Here is a 20,394-nt window from a genome sequence, read left to right as displayed (position 1 = left end):
CAGACCTTCGGAGACCCAGGCCACTAAGCTGTAGCCAGCCATAATCTACTCCACCTCCGTCAAGGGTCACGGACCCTCTCTGAGTATACGGTGGAATTCAGGACCCTGGCTACTGAGCTCGGGCAAGAAGATTGTCTGCAAGCCATCTTCCTAGATGGACTCTCCAACGCTCTCAAAGATGAACTCTCCGTCTGTAAGCCTCCCACGTCTCTAGAGGACCTGGTTTCCCTCACCGGGAAGATCGACCATCCTCTCCAGTAAAGGCGCCTAGAAGTAAAGGCTTCCCGTTCTCCTACACCTCGTCCTACGCATGCCCAGAGTCCTCCAGTCAAGATTCCATCACCACTATCTCCTCTAGTGGTGGAACCCATGGAGATGAACCGTGGGCGACTGTGTCCGACCGAATGTCTCCGTCGGAGTAAGGAGGGTCTTTGCCTTTACTGTGGTGCTTCCGGACATCTGCGCACCAGGCCTCACGCCGGAGTTCGGCATCCCCCATGGCGTTGGCCATGCCCCTACGCATGCGCAGACCGCCCGGCCTCTTGTAGGGCCAGGGGTGGGTCCTAGTTCTGCGGTGCGCCCTGATTGAACGTACGGTATAAGGAAGTCCTGCCTGCACTTCCTTGCCTTGGCAATCGGGTTGGCACTGTAAGTGTACTAGTTTGCCTCTGCGTTCACAGTCTTGTTCCAGTCTTGTTCCAGCCTTGTCCAGCGTCCTTCTGTTCCAGCGTCTGTCTGTCCTAGCTCCCCAGATAGTACCCTCGGACTGTCTCTCTGGTACTGACCTCGACCTGCTCCTTGACCATTCTGTTTGCTGCCTGGATCCTGACCTCTGCCTGCCTTGTGATCTCGTCTGACCTCTGGAACCTGACCCCTGCTTCGTTAACTACTCCTCGGACTGATCCTCGGATTCTGACCCCGGCTGCCATTGACCTCATCTCCTGTTTCTGGCTCTGTCCCTTGCCTTGTCATCGCCTACGCTGTTCTGGCCTTCCTTGCTTCTCCAGACCTACAGCCTAGTGTCCGACTGTGCTCCCTTGCTGTTCGTGGGCAGCCTCTCTATTACCTCTCTGGGAGACCCTGCGAGGCCCACCTAAGTCCAAGCGGCCCGAGTCCCTACGGGCTCCTCCCAGGGGGACTGCAGGCTTCCAGTGGTGAAGCTCATCCTAGTCTCTGTCTCCTCCTGTGCTCCGCCCCCTGGGGGCATTTGCTTCCTGGTCTCTATCAGGGAGCCGTTTTCCATTGCTCCAGGACAAGGTTCCACCTCCAAGCGCAACAGGTATTATATGAGAATGTAAACATTACAGGCATTTCATGATGGAAGGAGGATAGCCAATGGGACTCTGTGATACTAGGGTATAAATTATGTGGTGGTTGGGGTTGGTTATTATATGTAAAGATGGCATAGAATTAAGCATGATAAAAATTGTGCAAGAAACAAAATGCAGTATAGAATAGAAAATTCATGTGTGACGGGTAAGAACAGGTGTATGCTATCGACCACCTGGCCAAAATGAAGAAACAGACTTTGAAATGCTAAATGAGATTTAAAAAACAAATAAACTTGGCAACACAATAATAATGAGAGATTGCAATAACCCCAATATTGACTGGATCAGTGTTTCATCAGGATATGCTAGAAAGGTTAAGTATCTAGATGCCATAAATGACTGCTTTATGGAATGGCAGCTCCTAGAAAAATGAGAGGGGTAGCTACTTTAGATCTAATCCTCAGTGGGTTACTCTTGTGAGGCTGGTAAGCAATAGTGATCATAATACAATCAAATTTGACATAACCACCAGAAGGAGGACACTAAGTAAAACTACTACAGTAGCATATAACTTAAAAAGGGAGACTATAAAAGAATGAGGAAATTAGTTATGAAAACTAAAGGAGCGGTTGCAAGGGTTAAAAGTTTGCATGAGGCATGGACATTGTTTAAAAATGCCATTTTGGAAGCCCAGGTAAAATGTATTTCATGCTTTAAAAAAGGCTGAAGGAAGACCAAACTGCCAACATGGTTTAATGATGAAGAAAAGAATGCAGTTAAAGGTAAAGGGGCATCATTCAAAAAATGGAAAGCAGACCGAAATGATGTAAATAGGCAAGAGCATAAGCACTGGCAAGTTACACGTAACTGTAGTTAGACAGGCCAAAAGAGACTTTAAGAAAAAGTTTGCTAGTGAGGCAAAAACTATTAATAAAAACTTTCTCAAGTGCATTTGAAGCAAAAAGCCTGTGCGGAAGTCATTTGGGCTGCTAGATGATCAAGGGGCAAAAGAGGTACTCACAGAGGATATGGAAATAGCAGAAAAATTAAATGAATTATTTGCCTTGGTCTTAATGGAATATACCCACAGCTGAAACATTCTTTAATGGTGGAGATTCTGAGCAACTAAAACAAATATCTGTGATAATGGAGGATGTAATAGATCAGATTGACAAACTAAAGAGCAACAAATCACTGGGACTGGATGGCATCTACCATAGAGTTCTAAAAGAAATAAAACATGAAATTGCTAAACTATTACTAGTAATCTGTAACCTATCATTTAAAACAGCCATGATTCCTGAAGACATGAATGTGGCCAAAGTGACACCGATTTTTTAAAAGGACTCCAGAGGTGATCCGGGAAACTACAGACCAGTGAACCTGATATCAATGTTGGGCAAAGAGGTAGAAGCCATTCTTGAAAACAGAATCACTGGTCATCTAGATAGACATGGCTTAATGGGGAAGAGTTCATAGTTTAACAAAGGTAAACCTGGAGTTCTGATTGCCACATTTCAAAAAAGATATAGTTGCATTGAACAAGGGTAATAAGGGGGATAGATCGGTTCCCCAATGAGTGAAGGCTAAAGAGGTAGGACTGTTCAGCTTGGAGAAAAGATGGCTGAGGCAGGATAAGATAAAGGTTTATAAAATCATGAGTGGAATGGAATAGGCAAATGTAAATCGGTTATTTACTCTTTCAAAAATACAAAGACTAGGGGACATTCCATGAAGTTAGTAAATAGCACATTCAAAACAAATCGGAGAAAATGATTTTCACTCAATGTACAATTAAGCTCTGGAATTCATTACCGGAGGATATGGTTAAGGCAGTTAGTGTAGCTGTGTTTAAAATAGGTTTAGACAAGTTACTAGAGGAAAAGTCCATAAACTGTTTATTAACCAAACAAACTTGGGGGTACATTTTCAAAGGGCATGTAAGATACGCGCATAACCCTTTAAACACCCCCCCCCCCCCCCCGTGCGCGCTGAGCCTACTTTGCATAGGCTCGGCGGCCCGTGCAAGCCCCGGGACGCGCATATGTCCTGGGGCTTTGAAAAGGGGGCGGGCCAGGGGAGGGGCCGGGGCAGGGCGACGGTCCGGGGGATGGTCCCGAGTCCTCTGGCACAGCGGCCGTGCTGGAGGTGCGCACGCCAGCAGCTGGCCGGTGCGTGCAAGTTACGCCTGCCAGAGGCAGAGGCAGGCGTAACTCCATGGAATAAGGTAGGGGGGGATTTAGGTAGGGCTGGGGGGTGGGTTAGATAGGGGAAGGGAGGGAGGGAAAGGTGGGGGGGGGAGCGAAAAAAAAGTTCCCTCCAAGGCCGCTTTGATTTCGGAGCGGCCTTGGAGGGAACGGGGAAAGCCATCGGGGCTTCCCTTGGGCTCGACGCACGCAAGGTGCACAAGTGTGCACCCTCTTGCGCGTGCTAACCCCAGATTTTATAACATGCGCGCGGCAGTGCGCGCGTTTTATAAAATCAGGTGTACATTTGTGCACGCCAGTACCCCGCGCTCGTAGGATTTAAAATCGGTCCCTTGGGGAATAGCCACTACTTATTACTGCATGATAACAGCATGGGATCTATTTATTGTCTGGAATCTTGTCAGGTGCTTGTGAGCTAGATTGGCCACTGTTGGAAACAGGATACTGGGCTTGATGGACCCTTAGTATGATTCTTTTGTTCTTTAGGGTAGTCTTGTCTTGACAATCTTTTAGAATAAATTGGCAGCGTAGATAAAAATGAGTCATTAATATAGTGTATTTGGATTTTCAGAAAGCATTTGACAAAGAGCTCCATGAGAAACTCTTCAGGAAATTACAAAGTCATGGAATCAAAGGCAGTGTTCTATTGTGGCATGGTAACTGGTTTAAAGGCTGGAAACAGAGGGTAGGACTAAATGGTTAGTTTTTCAAATGGAAAAAGGTTGTTAATGGAGTTCTACAGGGATTGGTACTGGGAGCTGTGCTGTTTACCATATTCATAAATGATACGGAAAAGGGACCGATGAGTGGAGTGATCATATTTGCAGATGACACAAAATTATTCTCAGCAGCGGATTATGAGGAACTGCAGAAAGACCTTGTGAGACTAGGAGACTGGGCAACTGAATGGAAGATGAAATTGAATGTGGAAAAGTGGGAAGTGATGCACATACGGAAAAATAATCCCAACTACAGGAACATGATGCTGGGTTTTGTATTTGGAGTCACTAATCAGAAGGACTTTGGGGTTCTTGTGGACAATACGTTGAAATCCTCAGCTCAATATACAGCAGCAGTAAAAATAAAAAGCAAATAGAATGATCTGAAACGGAAGTGAGAATACAACGGAAAATATCATATTGTCTCTGTAGCAAGCTGGGGTGTAACCGCATCTTGACTATTGGCGCATTAAACACAAAATGGCCGTCATTATTCATAGCGTGCTATATGTCTCTTTCCCTTGGATTGCTGCTACTTTGAAAATGTATATCTCCTCGCGCAATCTCCGATCATCTGGTCAGCATTTGCTTCAGGTTCCATCTGTTAAAATGCTTTCTCACCAGCAGGCTCAATGGTATGGAACTCACTACCCCTCACTACCTCCAGCCATCAGAGAGCCCAAGGCATTCAAGAAGGCTTTAAAAACTCATTTTCTTAAAGAGGACTTTGCAGCCTATCAGTAGAGCTCCTGGATTAATGAGACAGATGTTATTGGTCTAACATTAGCCACCTTTACTGTTTTTATTTATTATGATTGTTTATGTTTGTTATTTTATCTTATGTATGTATAAATTGGAACCTGCCCTGAACTTTGAAGGGCATGGGCTATAAAAATGTTATATTGTGTGCCTTTCTGGTCGCCCCCATCTCAAGAAAGACAAAGCAGACTAGAAAAGGTGCAGAGGAAGGTGACAAAAATGATAAAGGGGATGGATCATCTCTCCTATGATGAGAAGCTACTCAGGCTAGGGCTCTTCAGCTTGGTAAAGAGATGGCAGAGAGGTGACAAGATAGAAGTTTATAAAATCATGAGGGGTAAAACAGGTATATAAAGGACAGTTAAATGCTTGTTGTCAATCTGCTGGTTGTTAGTTTCACGACATTCATGGCAGATTCACAACAAATCACAGAAAGTACTTTTTCATTCAGCGCACAATCAAACTGTGGAATTCGTTGCTAGAGGATGTGATCAAGGCTATTAGAGAGCGGGTTGAGTTCCTGGAGGAAAAGTCCATTACACATTTTTAGCCAGGTAGGATAAAGAAAGCTATTGCCGGGAGTAACAGGAATTAGATTTACTTTAGGGATCGCCCAGAGTCGGAGACAGGATGCTGGGCTCAGTAGACCTTGGTCTGAACCAGCATGGCAATTCTTGTGGTCTTACGTGAAGCCCTTGACATTTGCAGCACATCCTCCCAGTCCTTTCCCAGAGTAAGTAACCAGATACACTAAAATGAGACTCCGAGGCAGGCTCCTGCTGCTCAGCCGCCAGCGTGTGCATGTGTTGCTTTGCAGTGTTTGTCACCCCTCCCCCCCAACCTGAAACCCACACTGAGAGGCAGGCAGCAGCAGAGGGTTAGGAGAAGGCCCAAGCACCGATGTAAAAAGTGGAAGAATCATGCAGTAAGCGGGCCACTGGGTAAGTGCTGGAAACCAGTGGGCGAGCACTTGAATGGTGGTTGATAGAGGTGTTCCAGATTGTTTAGCCTTTGACGGTGTGCTTGCAAGGGATAATGGCTACCGCCTATTCCATCATTCCTCCTCTGCTTCTGAAGGGCTTTACAACAGTGCTCTTCGCTCCACCAAGGCCGTTACAGAGTGCACCTTCGGGCTGCTGGGTTTGCACACCAGACCACACAGGCTGCTGCCTTTCCCTTAATCCTGCCAAAGTCAGCAAGGGTTATGTTGTGTGCTGCACAACACTTGTGCCTGGCAGTGTGTTCCCTGGTGGAGGAAGAAGAAAAGATTAAAAGCTGGAAGCTGAGGATGGTCCCAGAGCAGCATCTGAGAGAGCTCAACCAGTGCGCCAGTGTTCCAACTAAGAGTCCGCTGGTAGGCATGAAGGCGTTGGTTGTGTAAGTTGTGCCATGACATAGTGAACGAGGCTGATAGCTGGCCTGATGTGGTGGTGTTTTCTTTTCCTCTTTTCAGGGGCTGTTTTATTAAAGGTTCCTCATGGCATGGCAGGTGCAGGCAGACAAGAGTACCTTTCCATAATATACCTGCTTTTCTGATGCTACGTTAATTTGATTTAATGTTATCGGAGCTGTTCCTAGCATTGGAAACGATGCGTACTGCTTCTTCAGAGTGACAGTAACGTGTGCTTTGCTGTCCAAGGAGTAAGAATTACACCTTTCTGTCCAATTACACCATCAATTAAGGAGAAGATAAAATGTAAACAAATTAAATGTTCTCTTTTGGGGGGTGGTGGAGGTAGGTAGGCACTGAATGGTGAATTTTAAAAGCCCAGTCCATACAAAAACCAGGAGTTACACGAATATGTTGGAGCAGGGCGCCCAGAGCGAATTTTAAAAGGCGTCGCGTGTACTTGCCGCTATGCACACAAATGAAAAGTTCCGAAAAAGAGGCGGGGAGTAGGCGTGGTCTGCGCAAGGCATGGGCATTCTGGATTTCACCTTGAAATTTGCGCATAAATACTTATGCCACAGGCTCATGTCAGGGTCCCTTAATTGCATAACTTTACTTCTGCTATGGATGGCGTGTAAATAGTAAAACAAAAAGATTTAGGCAGATTAGTGGGGGTATAAAGATAGGGGCTAACAAGGGAGGAGTGAGGCTGTTAAACTAGGGGGGGTCTGGAAGTCCTATCGCTTACCTGGGTGACCTGGGAATGAATTGGGAAAACTGGAAATGGCATCGGCATGCATAATCTTCTAAAATCTCCCCACTTAGGCGGTAGAAGCGACGTTTGTATGCATAGGCATGCGTCCACTTAAAAGTGTGCGTACATGTGCGCGCATTCAGCCTATTTTATAACGTGCACATATACGCACGTATGTTATATAAAATGGCTGTGTCCCTGGGTGAGCGCCGACGAATGTTCGTACATATATGCTTGCGCACCTGTTTAAAGGCTCCTGTCCCTCTGTATTTTCCTTCAAAGGCTACAGTTCTTCATACTTTGTATCTTTCTAAACTAGTCCTGATTTTGTAATGCCGTAATTAGTGTCTTTTCGCCGTGTGTCTTATGTCTGTTTTTTTCTCACTGTCTCCTATGGCACTGAGAGCATATTTAAGTGAAACCAAGCGGTGGTTATAGTATAGGCAGATGATTTGGATTTCTTACCCATAGATCTCGCTAACGTCACGCTGTGACCATGCTGCATGCACGTTTCTACTCAATTTCAGCTGTTGCTAATCCCAGAAGAGCATGCCTACATGTCTAAAAAGCAGAGTGTAATACAGCTGATAATGTACATGTTGGACAGCAGGATCCGGCCTAAAACCCTGATTAAAAGGTTCATTCTGTTTTGTTTTGTTTTCTCACTGCACTGGGGCTCTCTACAGCCTTTTGGAAAGGTAGGATATGATAGTTCTTATTTATCCCCTGCTAGCAAATACATTTTTTCCCTGAAATGTTTCCAAAGACCCTCATGGGGGGGGGGGAGGGTAAATCGATTCCCCCTCCCCTTAACTTAATGAGTTTGTTTTACAGACCAGCACTTGGATATTGAATGCCATGCGTGCTCGGGTGCGATCTCACCCGAGTGCCATTCCACTTCCGTGACAGACCCTCTAGGATCTGTCTGACTGATCTCTTATGAATCAAAGCTCCTGCCTGAGTGGGTGGCTTCCCCGCACTAAGTCTCTGGTGGGTCTAAGGCATGTTGTAAACTCTGTTTTACCCTCACCTCCAGCCATGGCTTACTGCTTGCTTAGCCACGACCTTGGTCACAGAAACAATTCGGCTAGTACCACCGCTTTATGACGTAACCCGAGCAACCTGAAGAAAGAAGATTATTTTTGGGGGGGGGGGGGGTGGTTTGTTGCTTTTGTTTTTCTGCGAGAGGTCTTAAATCCTCCAGCCTTTGCCATGGTCCCTGAAGGGATTGGGTGGCGGAGCGGTAAACCCCAGTATCGGTCGGGCTCTCCGTCCCATCCTAAAGGCCGAGAAGAGACCCTTGTGGAGCTCACGGCTCCAACTACAGTTGATCTTAAGACAATAAAAAAAAAGAGACCGAGAAGTCACCTGAACAAAGAAGTGCTATCGCGTAGGCCTGAAAGCAAACCAAAGCCGCCCAAGACAGGGAAAAAAAAAACCACAAGGAGAGATGGCAAAGGAAAGCAATGGCCAGGAGGCAAAAGAGCATTGACTTATTAGAAAACATTGAGGGCACTAAGCCTCCTACGACTGTAACTGCTGGAGTCATGATAGCCGGCTATTGAAGTGGATGGGGGGGGGGGGGGGGGCGGAGTGAGGTGTGGGGGGGGGGGGGCGGGAAGGGGGTGTTTAAAATTAAAAAAGAAAATAAATTCTAAAGCAGGTATGTGCAGGCAGAGGGCATTAACTTTGATCACCCTGGGACCCTCACCCCACCCAACACAATGAACAGAAGGAATGAAAATTCCCCACTGAAGCACACGTCTTTAGAATTAATAATGGGTTGAAAGTGAAGTTTAGAAGGCAAAAAAAAAAAGAGGCCTTGGAGAACCGGCTGGGTGTTTGAGAGTAAGCATGGCTAATGTGATAATTTCAGGGCTTAGTGATGAGGCAGGCTGGACTCTCTGTCTTAACATTCCAAATGCTTGTACCGTGCAATCGGACATAATAGCAAAGCAATTTGGCTATTTGTTAAAAAAAGATATATGGAATTCGAAACACCCCCTTCTTCCTTTCAGCTTTTCTTTTCCTTTTATCTCCTCTTTGTTACTATTTTTCTGTCCCCACTTCGCACGGGGCCTTTTGATCCCACACCCCCCCCCCCCCCCAACACTTTTCCACTGCTGCAGCTTGCGGGGGTTATTTCTTTTTCAGTCGCTGCAACCCTCCCTCTCTCCTCCCCCCCCCCCCCCCCCCCCACCAACCCGGCTTTTGTCCCTGTCTTCTTTGCTCGCCAAGAGGACCGTGATCCGTCGCTCCCCGGATATTTCGTTACCCCTTACCTTCCCGATCAGCTTTCCTTTCTTGTTCATGCAGATGTAGAAACCGGTCTCGGCACCTTTGATGCGCACCCGGCTCCCAAACGTGTCCGTTTCCACAATTAATTTCGCTGGTGAGCAAACAGAAGCAGACACTGCCTGTTACAAAATATGGTTTTAGTGATTCATTACAGCAATTAGGCAGCCCTCCCCCCCCCCCCCCCCGCTCAGGCCCAACTATTAGGTAATAATGCAACCAACACCTTCATTGGATGATAAAACCTCCCTTTTCCAGCTGGCAGAGGGGCAATGCTGTCTGAGATCTGCAGGTGACCGCTCGTGCACTCCGTGCCCTGCACTGCGATGCCTTTCTCTTACTGACTGAGCGCTCCGGCTCTTGCCACCTTTTCTAAGAAGGCTGAAGCTATGCAGGATCTGATCTGAAGGGAAGGGACAGAGGAACCAAGAAAGGTTCACTCAGGCATACAGCTGATTTGAATTTCCCTAGTACGCCTGGTACCTCTTCCATCACAGTTTTGCGCTGGGGCAGGGCGGCCATGCAGAGGTAGAAAACGTACTTCAATTTTTCTGATGTGGTTTCCGTTCATTCGAGCAAACACTGAGAGCAAATGCACCGTTGTGGTGCCAATGTGCTCTCTTGCTTTTTTTCTCTTGAGTTTGGGGGTGGAGGTGGGGTTTAGGTTTTTTGCTAGGACACTTTTTTTTTTATTTGGAAAGTTAAACTACAGCATAACTGCATGGGGCGAGGACCTTCATTTTTCTCTCTCTTGTCATGCCTCTTCTTCATCATTCTTATTCGGCCTTGTTTAATGGGAGCTGTGCTGGTGTTTGAAGAGCTAAGTATTTCTTTTTTCCATCTTTACAGACTTTCAGGTCTATCAAAGACAGTCCATCTGTGCCCTTCCCTTAAACCAGTCCTTCCAAAGCAGAGGAGCACCTCATGCGATACCAGCAAAACGACAGATCTGACGGTTTAGTCGGCAGTTAAGCAAACAAAACCTGTTCATTTTGCATCTTTTTTTTTTTTTTTTATCTCAGTCCTGAGGCAATAATAGCGGTTAGAGTTGTGGAAGCTCCTCCTTCTCGGCTGCTCTCATGACTGCGCATCTTAAGCAAATGAAGGCACTGCGGTGTCGACCGTCCACAAAAAAAAAAAAAAAAAAAAAAAGGCCTACGCCAACACCTCACCGATACCCGTGCAATGCAACGACTACAGCAACTGGGGAATGATCCGAGGGGCGGGTTAAAAAAAAACGTATAACGTATAAGACAGTGTAAGGACAAAAGATGATCTAGGACTGAGATGGAAAGTGGGTGGATGCCTTAAAACAAATACATAGGTAAGTTGGTTATTCTGAGGGACCAGACTAGCACTGCTGCTTTAAACAGGTACTTAGGGCATCTTAAAAAGAAAAAGGTCAGATTTACGATTCCTTCCCCTGTCCTGTTTAAACATCACAACTCTTGTTTACTCTCCTGACTCCATTTCCAGGTAGGGGGAAATCAACGTAGGAGCGCGCGAGGAGCCGTGGTCTCTGGGCTTGTTCTAGCAGCGTGGAGACCTTGCGAGAGAGCCAGGAGAAACAAAGGCTACCAAAGCCCTTTTAATGCGTTTCACCTTTGTGCGAGTCGAGAGGACGTATTGATTTAGTCTCAGTTTTTAATGGAGACATTGATTGAGTTTTTCAAACAAGCTATGCAAATTTCCGGGTCAATGCGGTTTTAAAAATAGACCACCCCCCCTCCCCCGCCGCCCTCCCCCACTTTTACCTTTCCCAAATCCAAAGCCGAAATGACCCTGCTGCCTTCTGCACAAACAGTCACATGGCATTTTATCAGTAAATGATTTAGGCTCCCGCACTTCTGGCTTCCCGTTTATCTCACTATATCGCAGTGCCTACAGGTGTTTACACGTTGGCTGCATGACCAAGCTATGTCAGTTTCACGCATACAGGTAAACAGATGCGGTGTTCATACGTCAATCCCGTGACTTGATTTGGGTTTCTAGGTTCAGAGTAGGCACACAGAAAAGATTCAGAAGCAAGATATTTTAAAAAAACAAACAAACCGGTCCCCCTAAAGGTCATCTTTGTTTCAGCTCTCTAGGACAGCAGTTTAAGATGTGATTTAAATATGCCGTCCGAGACGTTAAGTTTAAAGTGACAGGCTCTACTAAATTCATCCACCGTGCTATGTTTCATGATTTCGGTACACATCGAAAGGCAGGGAGCTGTCATACCCGATTGCTTCTCTTCGGCCTTGTTGACCTTCGATGGCAACCGAAAGATACCCATGTTTTAGCTTGCGAGGGAAATGTGTTGTTGCTTTTTAATTAGCTTCCAAAATATTAGCATATTTACTGCACTCTCAGTGGAGCAGCTTGACCTGAAGCCACCTTTAATTGAATGAAAAAGGGCTCCCCTCATACACAGTTTTTGGGACAAGGGAAAAAAAAAATCAATCGGAAACCCGGTAAAAGGTTTAAAGAGTATTGATTTCGTTTTAACTGACAGACAGAAAATTAAGGCAGGGGTGGTGACGAGGGGGGGGGAGATCAGCCTGATGAAATAAAGGAAAGTAACAATCTTAAAAAGGAGAAATCTCTGGCTTCTTAAAGGCCTGTTGGTTTGCCCGCTTGTTCTTTTTTTTATATGCCACGGGTTTGCCTGTGGTGTGTGCTACTTTTTTCACCAACTATACTCATCAAGGGAGCGTCGCTCTTCAGATTTACTGTGAGCAGTCCATATGCCTGGCCTCTGAGAAGAAGTCCTGCAGGAACAATAGGGGTGCGAGATAGGAGAGCCGCCCTATTCTGTCACCAAGGCGTACAAATGGCCCGCACATGCTCCCCTAATGATAATACATTGCCAAAGCATGTTGGGGTCAGAGGAGAACACTCCAGCCAATCCTAGGAAGCACCGGCCCTTTCTGAATTAATGGCAGGGGTAGCGGGCAGAACTTTGCTAGCCTACGTAAGGTTCTTGGCAAAGTGTGTTAACGCCTCATGTTTACAGCTTGTTTCCTCGTTTGGAAGGCTTTCTGTTAGAAAAGCCTTTTAGCTCGAGATTAAGACGCAGCGGGAGATTAGATATGGATTCATCTGATCGTTATAAATCAAGTTAAAAATGTTTTTAATAAGATACTTTGGGCTTCATGCAATGCAATTTTGTTTCCCCCCCCCCCCCCCCCCGTAGACACAATACAGGGGACGGGAGGGGGCAAATCCCTTTTTTCAGCAGAATGGGGTCTGTTTCAGGCTTGCACTGTAAAAAGTCATATAAATAACACACGAATGTAATGCAGAGTAAGCGCATTTCCGCATTCTCATGCGCTATGCATATAATTATGCCAATACAGAATCTAAAAAGTGATCAGGGTTATTTTAGCTTTTTATTGTTGGAAAGCTTAACATTTTCAGCTCCAGTCTTTCAGGTTAGTGACAACTTTATCCCAGTAAAATTATGCTTCGTGCTGTAACTCTGAGGGCAAAGGAGCTACGTAGCTGCAGAAAAAATGCAGCGAGACACATCTGATCCCAAAACTGGACTGGGAAGTCGAGAAACTATTCAGGAAATGTTAAAAAAGGTGAACGTAAGGAGAGCTCTAATGGCTCTTCCAGACATTGGGGTCTCTCTGGAGATTCACAGAGAACAATCTTGAACCTCTTTTTTTTTTTTTCCTAACATTTACAGACTGCAACTCTCTTAAAACCTTCTGCGTCTGAAAAACGGCTCGCTCGCTTTCTGTTTTATATCTGTCCTCATCCTGCCGCCCAGCTGAGGAAGAAAATGAACCCCCTTGTTCTCCTTTCTTGTGTCTTCTTGTTTCCCCCTCCTCCTTTCTGGTTTTGCTACTTGACTTTTTATTATTTTTTTTTTTCAATTATTACGCTTTATTATAATGCCAATACTTTTTCTGCTGCCTGCCAGAGTTTGTTCGCTTTGCCGGGCCGGGAACTGAACATTTTCTGTGCACTGCTAAAACATTTGTGCAGAGATGGCTCCTGGGTCCTCTCCCTTCTTGTGTAGTATTCGAGTAACACATATATATATATATATAGCATAACATATATATATATATATTTGGAACCCTACTTGGATCAACTGGTGAAAAGTTTCATTTGCTTTCAGTAAAATGTAAAAGTAACACAAACCAAACAGCAATAAAACATTGGGGAGATTCGGTCGCCAAAGGGAATTGTCCAAGAGGACAAACGCAAAATAACAAACAAATCCTTGAACGGTGCCCTAATATCTTGCACCCATTACCAATGACCCCTTTAAGTATTTATTCACTCCGATGTGTGATTACTGCTCATGGCCAGAAGTCTTTAAGGCATGACGCTTATCTTTGGCTACCTTGTGCCACTCACTTCCCTTTAAGAGAACCTTACAGCAAGGTGGCTGTCTCTCTCTTTTTCCTCTCTTGCCCTGACACAGGCCAGTATAAGAGGCTTGCTTCTCTCACCCAATTGAATACATCAGTCATTTGCTGAGGTGAAGATCCTTTCTCTACCCACCCCTGCAATCCCTTTCATTCCACATTCTCCGCTTTGTCTGTTTGGACAGGGCTGCGGTCCTTGCCAACCTCACTCCACCTGCAGTTCAGGATCTATTGCATTTGAATTCAGGGACGAGTATGTGCTGCTGTTTCCTGCACAATGGCTAGTCTCCAAATTATAAAAAAAATATAAATAAAACAGGTTGTATGAAACCTGTTAAGTCAGTTACTGCTAATATACTTCTAATGACTTAATGGTGTCCTCTGCGAATCATGCAACCAATATATGTGTGTATGTATGTGTGTATATATATATATATATATATGATAAGAGTCGCCTGTCGATGACGACCTATGAGTTTTCAGCAACTCCCCTAATATATATAAAAACGTGAGTCTTAATCAGCAATGGGAATAATTTTGTGAAGGATTTCCATGCCTAATACTGGGTTCTACATGTGTAAAAGCACTTTGAGCATGTAAACAGGCTTTGGAAAATTGCTACGATGTATGCCACTTTTTACACACGTTAACTCCTTTTCAAAACTTACCCGTCAAGTGTTTTCTCCTATTCCGTGCCAATAAAAATTCTAGTTAAACAATATGACTCTTTATTGCTAATAGTTCTCTCTGTTTGTATCTCTACCCCTTCCTCCTCCCTTCCCCCACTGAAATTAAAAAAAAAAAAAAGGTTTCCTTACCATGCGCATCCCCATCTTCTGCCATGGCATTGATTTTCTTGTTGTCCAGGACTTGCACATGCTTTCCACTGGTCCGGCTGTACAGCTGGTAGGTGCGGATGAGCCGTCGGCTAAGCTGATCTGTCACCAGGCTCTGCTCCCTCACATGCTGTGTAAAATTAGGTGGGGACTGAACAGTTACCTTTAGGAAATTAAAAATATACAACACACTATTATAATTGTACTTTTTAGTGTAACTAAGTTAAGGTACTTTCTACTCCAGAAATGACCCACCAGATTCTTTTTTTTTTTTTTTTTTAAGATGACTAATTTATGTAGCATCAAACCAAGGTCATCTATTAAATTTAACTGGTGGGAAGAATGACTGGTTTGATATTTTATTTTAAGATAAATTTGGGGTTATTTATACAGATATTTAATGACCTTATATTTCTTCTATTAATTTAGTAACTCCATCTAGCAACAATCTTTTTTTTTTTTTATTGGAACTCTAAATAAACTAGTTACAATAATTCAGGTTGATAACGTGAGAGGCTGTGCATTTATCCTTTAATTAGCAGGTACAGGAGTAATCAGTTAACATGGTGAAAGGAAATCTGCATCTCTTAATTTTCTTTTTTTTTCTTTTCTTTTGCTTTTTGAGCAAAGTGCAATCACCGAGGAAAAGATAGTAATATAAAGATAAAATAGTGGGTAACAGACAGAAAGCATATTGCCTTATAATCACAGCTATCCGATATGCATGCATTACCCTCATTCACTTATAAAATATATATTTAGCAGTAAATCAGTGATGTGATTATTCTAGGTCAAAATGTTTTATGGTCATAGCTGCTGGCACAAGGACTCCAGCAAATCTGGTTTATTGTTTAAGTCGGGAGGTACAGATTTATCCCCCCTCCTTGTTTTGGAAGACACTCTTTAAAGTCAGAAGATTTACCCCCATCCCCTGACATTTATAAAGATGTATTCTGAACAAATGTTAACGATGATGCTCCTTTCACCTCACAGGGTGGGCATGTGAGCTCACGCTGCAATCCCCATGTCAAATCTGAGGATTTGCTTCTGGGTTACAAAAAAAAAAAAAGAAGCCACTGGCACCTTAAAAATATCTTCAGTTTATATAGATATTTCTCCCACGATAATGCAATCTTTCTCTCCCCCTCTGTCTCCCTGCGTCTTTGTATATACTTCCCCTTTAGATGGCTTTTGGACAATATGGTAAGATTTTGGTGCCAGCTCTGATGAGGGTAGCATGTGGAGATAAGACTGTTTGCCATAAGGCTGCATGGTCTCCCATCTGATTCTTCAAAATACTGAAACTGTGTTTTGCACAGCCCTCTTTTTTTCTCTTTAATTAATTTTTTTTTTCTAATATGTATTTTGCCAGACTAATTTATAGCATATTCATTTGTAAAATCTGCACCTGTGCTGTTTTCTTTATTCAATTTAGGTGAGATCAATTTAGCAGTACATTTTCCTTTACATTTATAATTTCAAAAGAAAATTATTGTTCTGAATGCTACATTCAAAATATAATACCCATTTCAATAGGACTGATATTGTATATCTATATGTTTATTATCACACACACACACATTTTTCACATATGTATTTTCTCTGTCTCCTTTACTGAGCTTTTTTTTTTTCAGTTTAATATCTTTTTAAGGGTCTGATTTGTTACGATTTTTTTCCCACAGACACAGAGCAAGGGAAATAAATTCTTAGTAAATCAAGCCCTAAATTAGACGTTTGGCTAACATGATCCTTGGAAAGTGTGGAGGGGGGAGGGAGGTTGAATTTAAACTGAATTCTTGTATTTTTTTTTCTCCCTAGTCCTACCTGATTTGCATTTATTCCCATACCATTTCATCCATTTTGATAAGGCTCAGCAAACACTGACAAACTTACATGAGTCCTTAAAAATAGCAATTTTTTTTTTTTTGTTTTACAAACTAAACCTAAGCACAAGACAAAATAAAGAAACTAGAATAAAAAAAAATATATATATATATAAAACAAGTTACTTACCTGAGCTTGCAAGCACAGGACAAACAAGTGCATAAACCTAGAAATGAAACAAATGATAAAAAAAAAAAAAAAAAGAGATGAAAATCAAAAGTGCACAAAATTGATGAATGGAAAATCATTGCTCTGCTGGCTTTTGCAATCAATCTTCAGTCACTTACAGATAGCTAAGTACTGATGTGGTACAGCTCATGATGGTCCTTTCAGCTTTCCCTGGGACCGTGGCTGCTGAGTGGGCTTTTCCCTTGCCGGCTCCCTGAGATGATACGAGAGGCTTCCGCGGATCTCCTCCTCCTCCTCCTCCTGGCCTTAGGAGCGGGCGAGTCTTCAGCCAGCTGGCCGCCGGCAGAGGATGCAATGCCTGGTGCTAGTCCAGGGAGCCCCCGCTGATCCCTGCGCCCATCCCCCGGCCCAGGCTGCGACTCGGAGACTGGGCGAGAGGGGGTCATAAAACAAGGGAGGGGAGGGGGGGAGAGCTGGTGCGGAAGGGCTGCTATCCACAACCGTGGCCGGCAAATCTTTGCAAAGTTCCCACCCCCACCCACACACACACACACACAAAAGCTAAAAGTTAAGCTAGAGTTTCTCGTTAAATATGCGGTGCAAAGCAGCTCTCTCCAAGTCTTTGGGAGCCTGGTTACGGACCAGTCCTTTAGCTTTGGAAGTGCTGCTGCTGCTGCTGCTCACTGAAGTCAGGGAAAAAAAAAAAACCCACCCATATATTTTCCACCCCCTCTCCCCTCTCTTCTTTCTTTCTGGATTCCTTTTAAGAGCAGCAATTTGATGGTAGCTTTGAGTTGTTGTTTTTTTTTGCTCAGGACCGTAGCAAAAAAAAAAAAAAAATTCCTCTTGCTTTTCAAATCCTGAACTTTGCCTTTGCAAGGGATGAAAGCAGATTATTGCAAAAGAGGGGAAGGAGGCACTCGCTGACCAAGAAGAGGTCTTGCAGGTTTCATCTGAAAAATGCCAGCCAGGGTGGGGAAAAAAAACGTGCAACGTCTCGGTAAAATCCTGAAGCCTGAGATGTCAGCTTCTGCGGTGTCTGCATTAAACGGGGAAGCCCGGAGCAGGCTGAAGGCGAAGTACAATGTAAAGAAGAAAGAAAGAGAGAGAGAGAGAGAAAAAGACTCTTCTAGACCTGCCAGGATCGGGCTCCCTGCCCCTGGTAGCTGGCTCGCTTGTTTTGTGATTAGTATTTAATAAATGTGCTGTGCAGATCTCCTTGCAGGTCAAAGAGTTGTGCGGGAGAGATCCTCTTGATGGCCCTGTGTGTCCGCATGTGTTGGCCGGTATCTTTCTGAGTGGAGCGAGCCAGTGATCAGCCCATGTCCCCTCCTCTTGCCTTGATCTCTCCAATGTCAAGCCCCCTTTCTCATCTGTCCTGGGTTAAATATGGGAGGGTGAGCCTGGAAAACCGGCCCCTTGTACTCCTGGCCTGTAGAGTGGGCCCCCATTTCTTTAGCTGGTTATTGAGGGTCCTGGATTCCCGGGCAAAGACATGGATAAGCCATTGACTTTACGATAACCTCCAAATGTGGGAAATGTTAAAAGGTGGAGGGTCGGTAGGGCCTCCAGAGGCGCCACTACGTCATATATATGCGCCTGCCCCAAACCACTGCCCAATCTGGCATATGAGAACAAAATAACATTTTTGCAAAAGAAAAATAAAGATATATACCTACAGTACCTGAATGTAAACCGATGTGATATCTCAGATCGAATGTCGGTATATAAAAAATAATAATAATAATGATGATAATAATAATAATAATAAAAGAAACTGGAATAAAGGTTGACGAAACAATAAAAAGATTAACAAAAAATGTAGCAAAGAAGGTCTGGAAGCAAATTCACCAGCTTGATAAAATACTACATAAAGATCATTAAATTGAAAATTGTGAGAGAAGGGGAGCAACAAAATGCTAAGTCAAGAGTAACGAGCAAGGAGAGTAACACATGCTTAGAGATTTAAAGAAGAAAAGTTCTATATAATAGGCAAGACAGCAAGAGAGAGGATTTACCTAGACTGAAGCAAAACATAAAGAAACATAAGAAAATACAGGAGACCTTCATGTGCCACTTTTTAAAGTACCTAAAGGTCACCTCTGTTCAGACGTGCATTATAATATATACTGTATCTACTAAATGCACGATTCGTTATTTGTATGGCAATCACTTAACATCCAAAACAGCAACAACATTTCTATCTTGACCAAAAAAAAAAAAAAAAGTCTTAACATCATATTAATTTGTATTGATGGACTGCTGATCAAGAGTAAATATAAATGTTTAAAAACACAGATACACAAGAGGAAAGGTGGGTTTTTTTCTAATGAAAGGTACTCAAACTATTCTCTCCTTTTGTGTATTGGAAGAGTCAACTGCTACTTTGCTCCTTAAACGTGTGAGACATATTAAAAGGATTACAATGGAAAACAAGAGTTTTGAGTTTGAAAAACAACAATATAAACAACCCCATGAATAAAGCCATTACCACCAAGAGCAAATGTTCTCACCCAACCAGCCTTTCCCTCCCATCTTCCCAGCCTAGGCCAGAATTCCAAAATGACTTTTACCCTTTCACAAACTCCAGAGGGAGAATTAGGTGTGTGTGTGTGTGTGTGTGTGTGTGTGTGTGTGTGTGTGCGCCACGAAATAATAAGAAAGTGCTCTGAGTCTGCACCGAAGCACCCTATGTATCCTTTCTATATAGAAATTCCAGATGCAACAAGCAGTGAGCGCTTCACGGCCTCCCGCTGCTGAAACCACACCTTGATTTCTGGGGTAATTCTATCCCAGCTCTACTGATAAGGGAAGAAGCTCCAACCTTTCAAATTAACAAACCAGAGAGATACTCACCTTCACACACAGCTTTTTTTTTTTTAAAGTTGGGTGGCGTGTTCGGGGTTGGAGGGGAGAGGAGAGAGGGAGCAAAACGAGGAGGAAGGGTGACACTTTATTGTAACGACCCTTGACTCTCATATATGTCAGTTTAGGGTGAATACAGATCATTTATGACTTTAGGACTCCACGGTTTAAAAAAAAAAAAAAAAATCCCTACAAGGTTAGATTCTTAGTCTTTTGAAGTGAATTCTCCACTATCACAAAGCTGTGCCTCACGGCTTCAATGCATTCGGCATTTTAGGTGACCCCCAGACTGTTTTTGTTTTTTTAATTTTGTTTAAGGAAGGGGAGAATGGCTGAAGCAGTCCAATATCCTTCGATTTGAAACCGTTTAACATTTTGCCAGCTTGTTACCCCTGCAATAAAATATATTGATCTTGTATTTGTGGGGCACCTAAGCCACCCTGCCACATCAATAAAAAGAAAACGCAATAAAATCTTGTGGAGGTGTTTTAGTAGCTGCTGCCTTTAAATCCTATAAGGGTTCATCTTTTCGGCTAAGGCCCTTGTGCTGAACAGGGAGGGATTCATTTTTCTATTTCACTGCAAATGGCACACGGCATAATAAACTTAAGAGGAAATTGCCGAAGGATGCTGGTGCGCTCCTTACATTGTTCATGTCACTGCTTGTCTCATCACTGCAGTCTACACCCTTCAGCTCTGAGAGGGAGATCAGAGAAGAGAAACTTTAAGGGAGAAGTAGAGGGAGACTGAGATTAATCTGTTTTATTCGGTCTAATATGAAGCAAAGCTATACTTACTCCAGTGCTAAGCCAACAAGTTCTCATACACAAATGTACATTAGGGTACCAGACAAAAACATTAACTGCCACCCCCCCCCCCCCCCAAGGCAAAATATACAAGCAGCTTCAGTGCTCGCCT

The 20,394-nt window shown here is 43.9% G+C and overlaps 1 protein-coding gene across 2 annotated transcripts in view; it reads right to left on the bottom strand.

Annotated features, from left to right (window-relative positions):
* The window catches only part of FGF8 (fibroblast growth factor 8), a 48,938-nt gene extending 32,137 nt beyond the window's left edge, over nt 1-16,801 (bottom strand). Inside the window, exons 1-4 of one of the 2 annotated variants that reach the window (XM_029608016.1) lie at nt 16,770-16,801; nt 16,612-16,648; nt 14,581-14,761; nt 9,383-9,489 (exon numbers count right to left, since the gene is read on the bottom strand). In XM_029608016.1, coding sequence (XP_029463876.1) covers nt 9,383-9,489; nt 14,581-14,761; nt 16,612-16,648; nt 16,770-16,801 — 357 coding nt within the window. The remainder of the gene's footprint in view (nt 1-9,382; nt 9,490-14,580; nt 14,762-16,611; nt 16,649-16,769) is intronic. The other variant, XM_029608017.1, reaches the window with a different exon arrangement.
* Between the last annotated feature and the right edge of the window lie 3,593 nt (nt 16,802-20,394).

This window comes from Rhinatrema bivittatum, chromosome 7 (genome assembly GCF_901001135.1).
Source record: "Rhinatrema bivittatum chromosome 7, aRhiBiv1.1, whole genome shotgun sequence".
Taxonomy (NCBI): Eukaryota; Metazoa; Chordata; class Amphibia; order Gymnophiona; family Rhinatrematidae; genus Rhinatrema; species Rhinatrema bivittatum.
The sequence above is the reverse complement of the archived record's forward strand: the minus strand, read 5'-3'. Positions and strand labels throughout refer to the sequence as shown.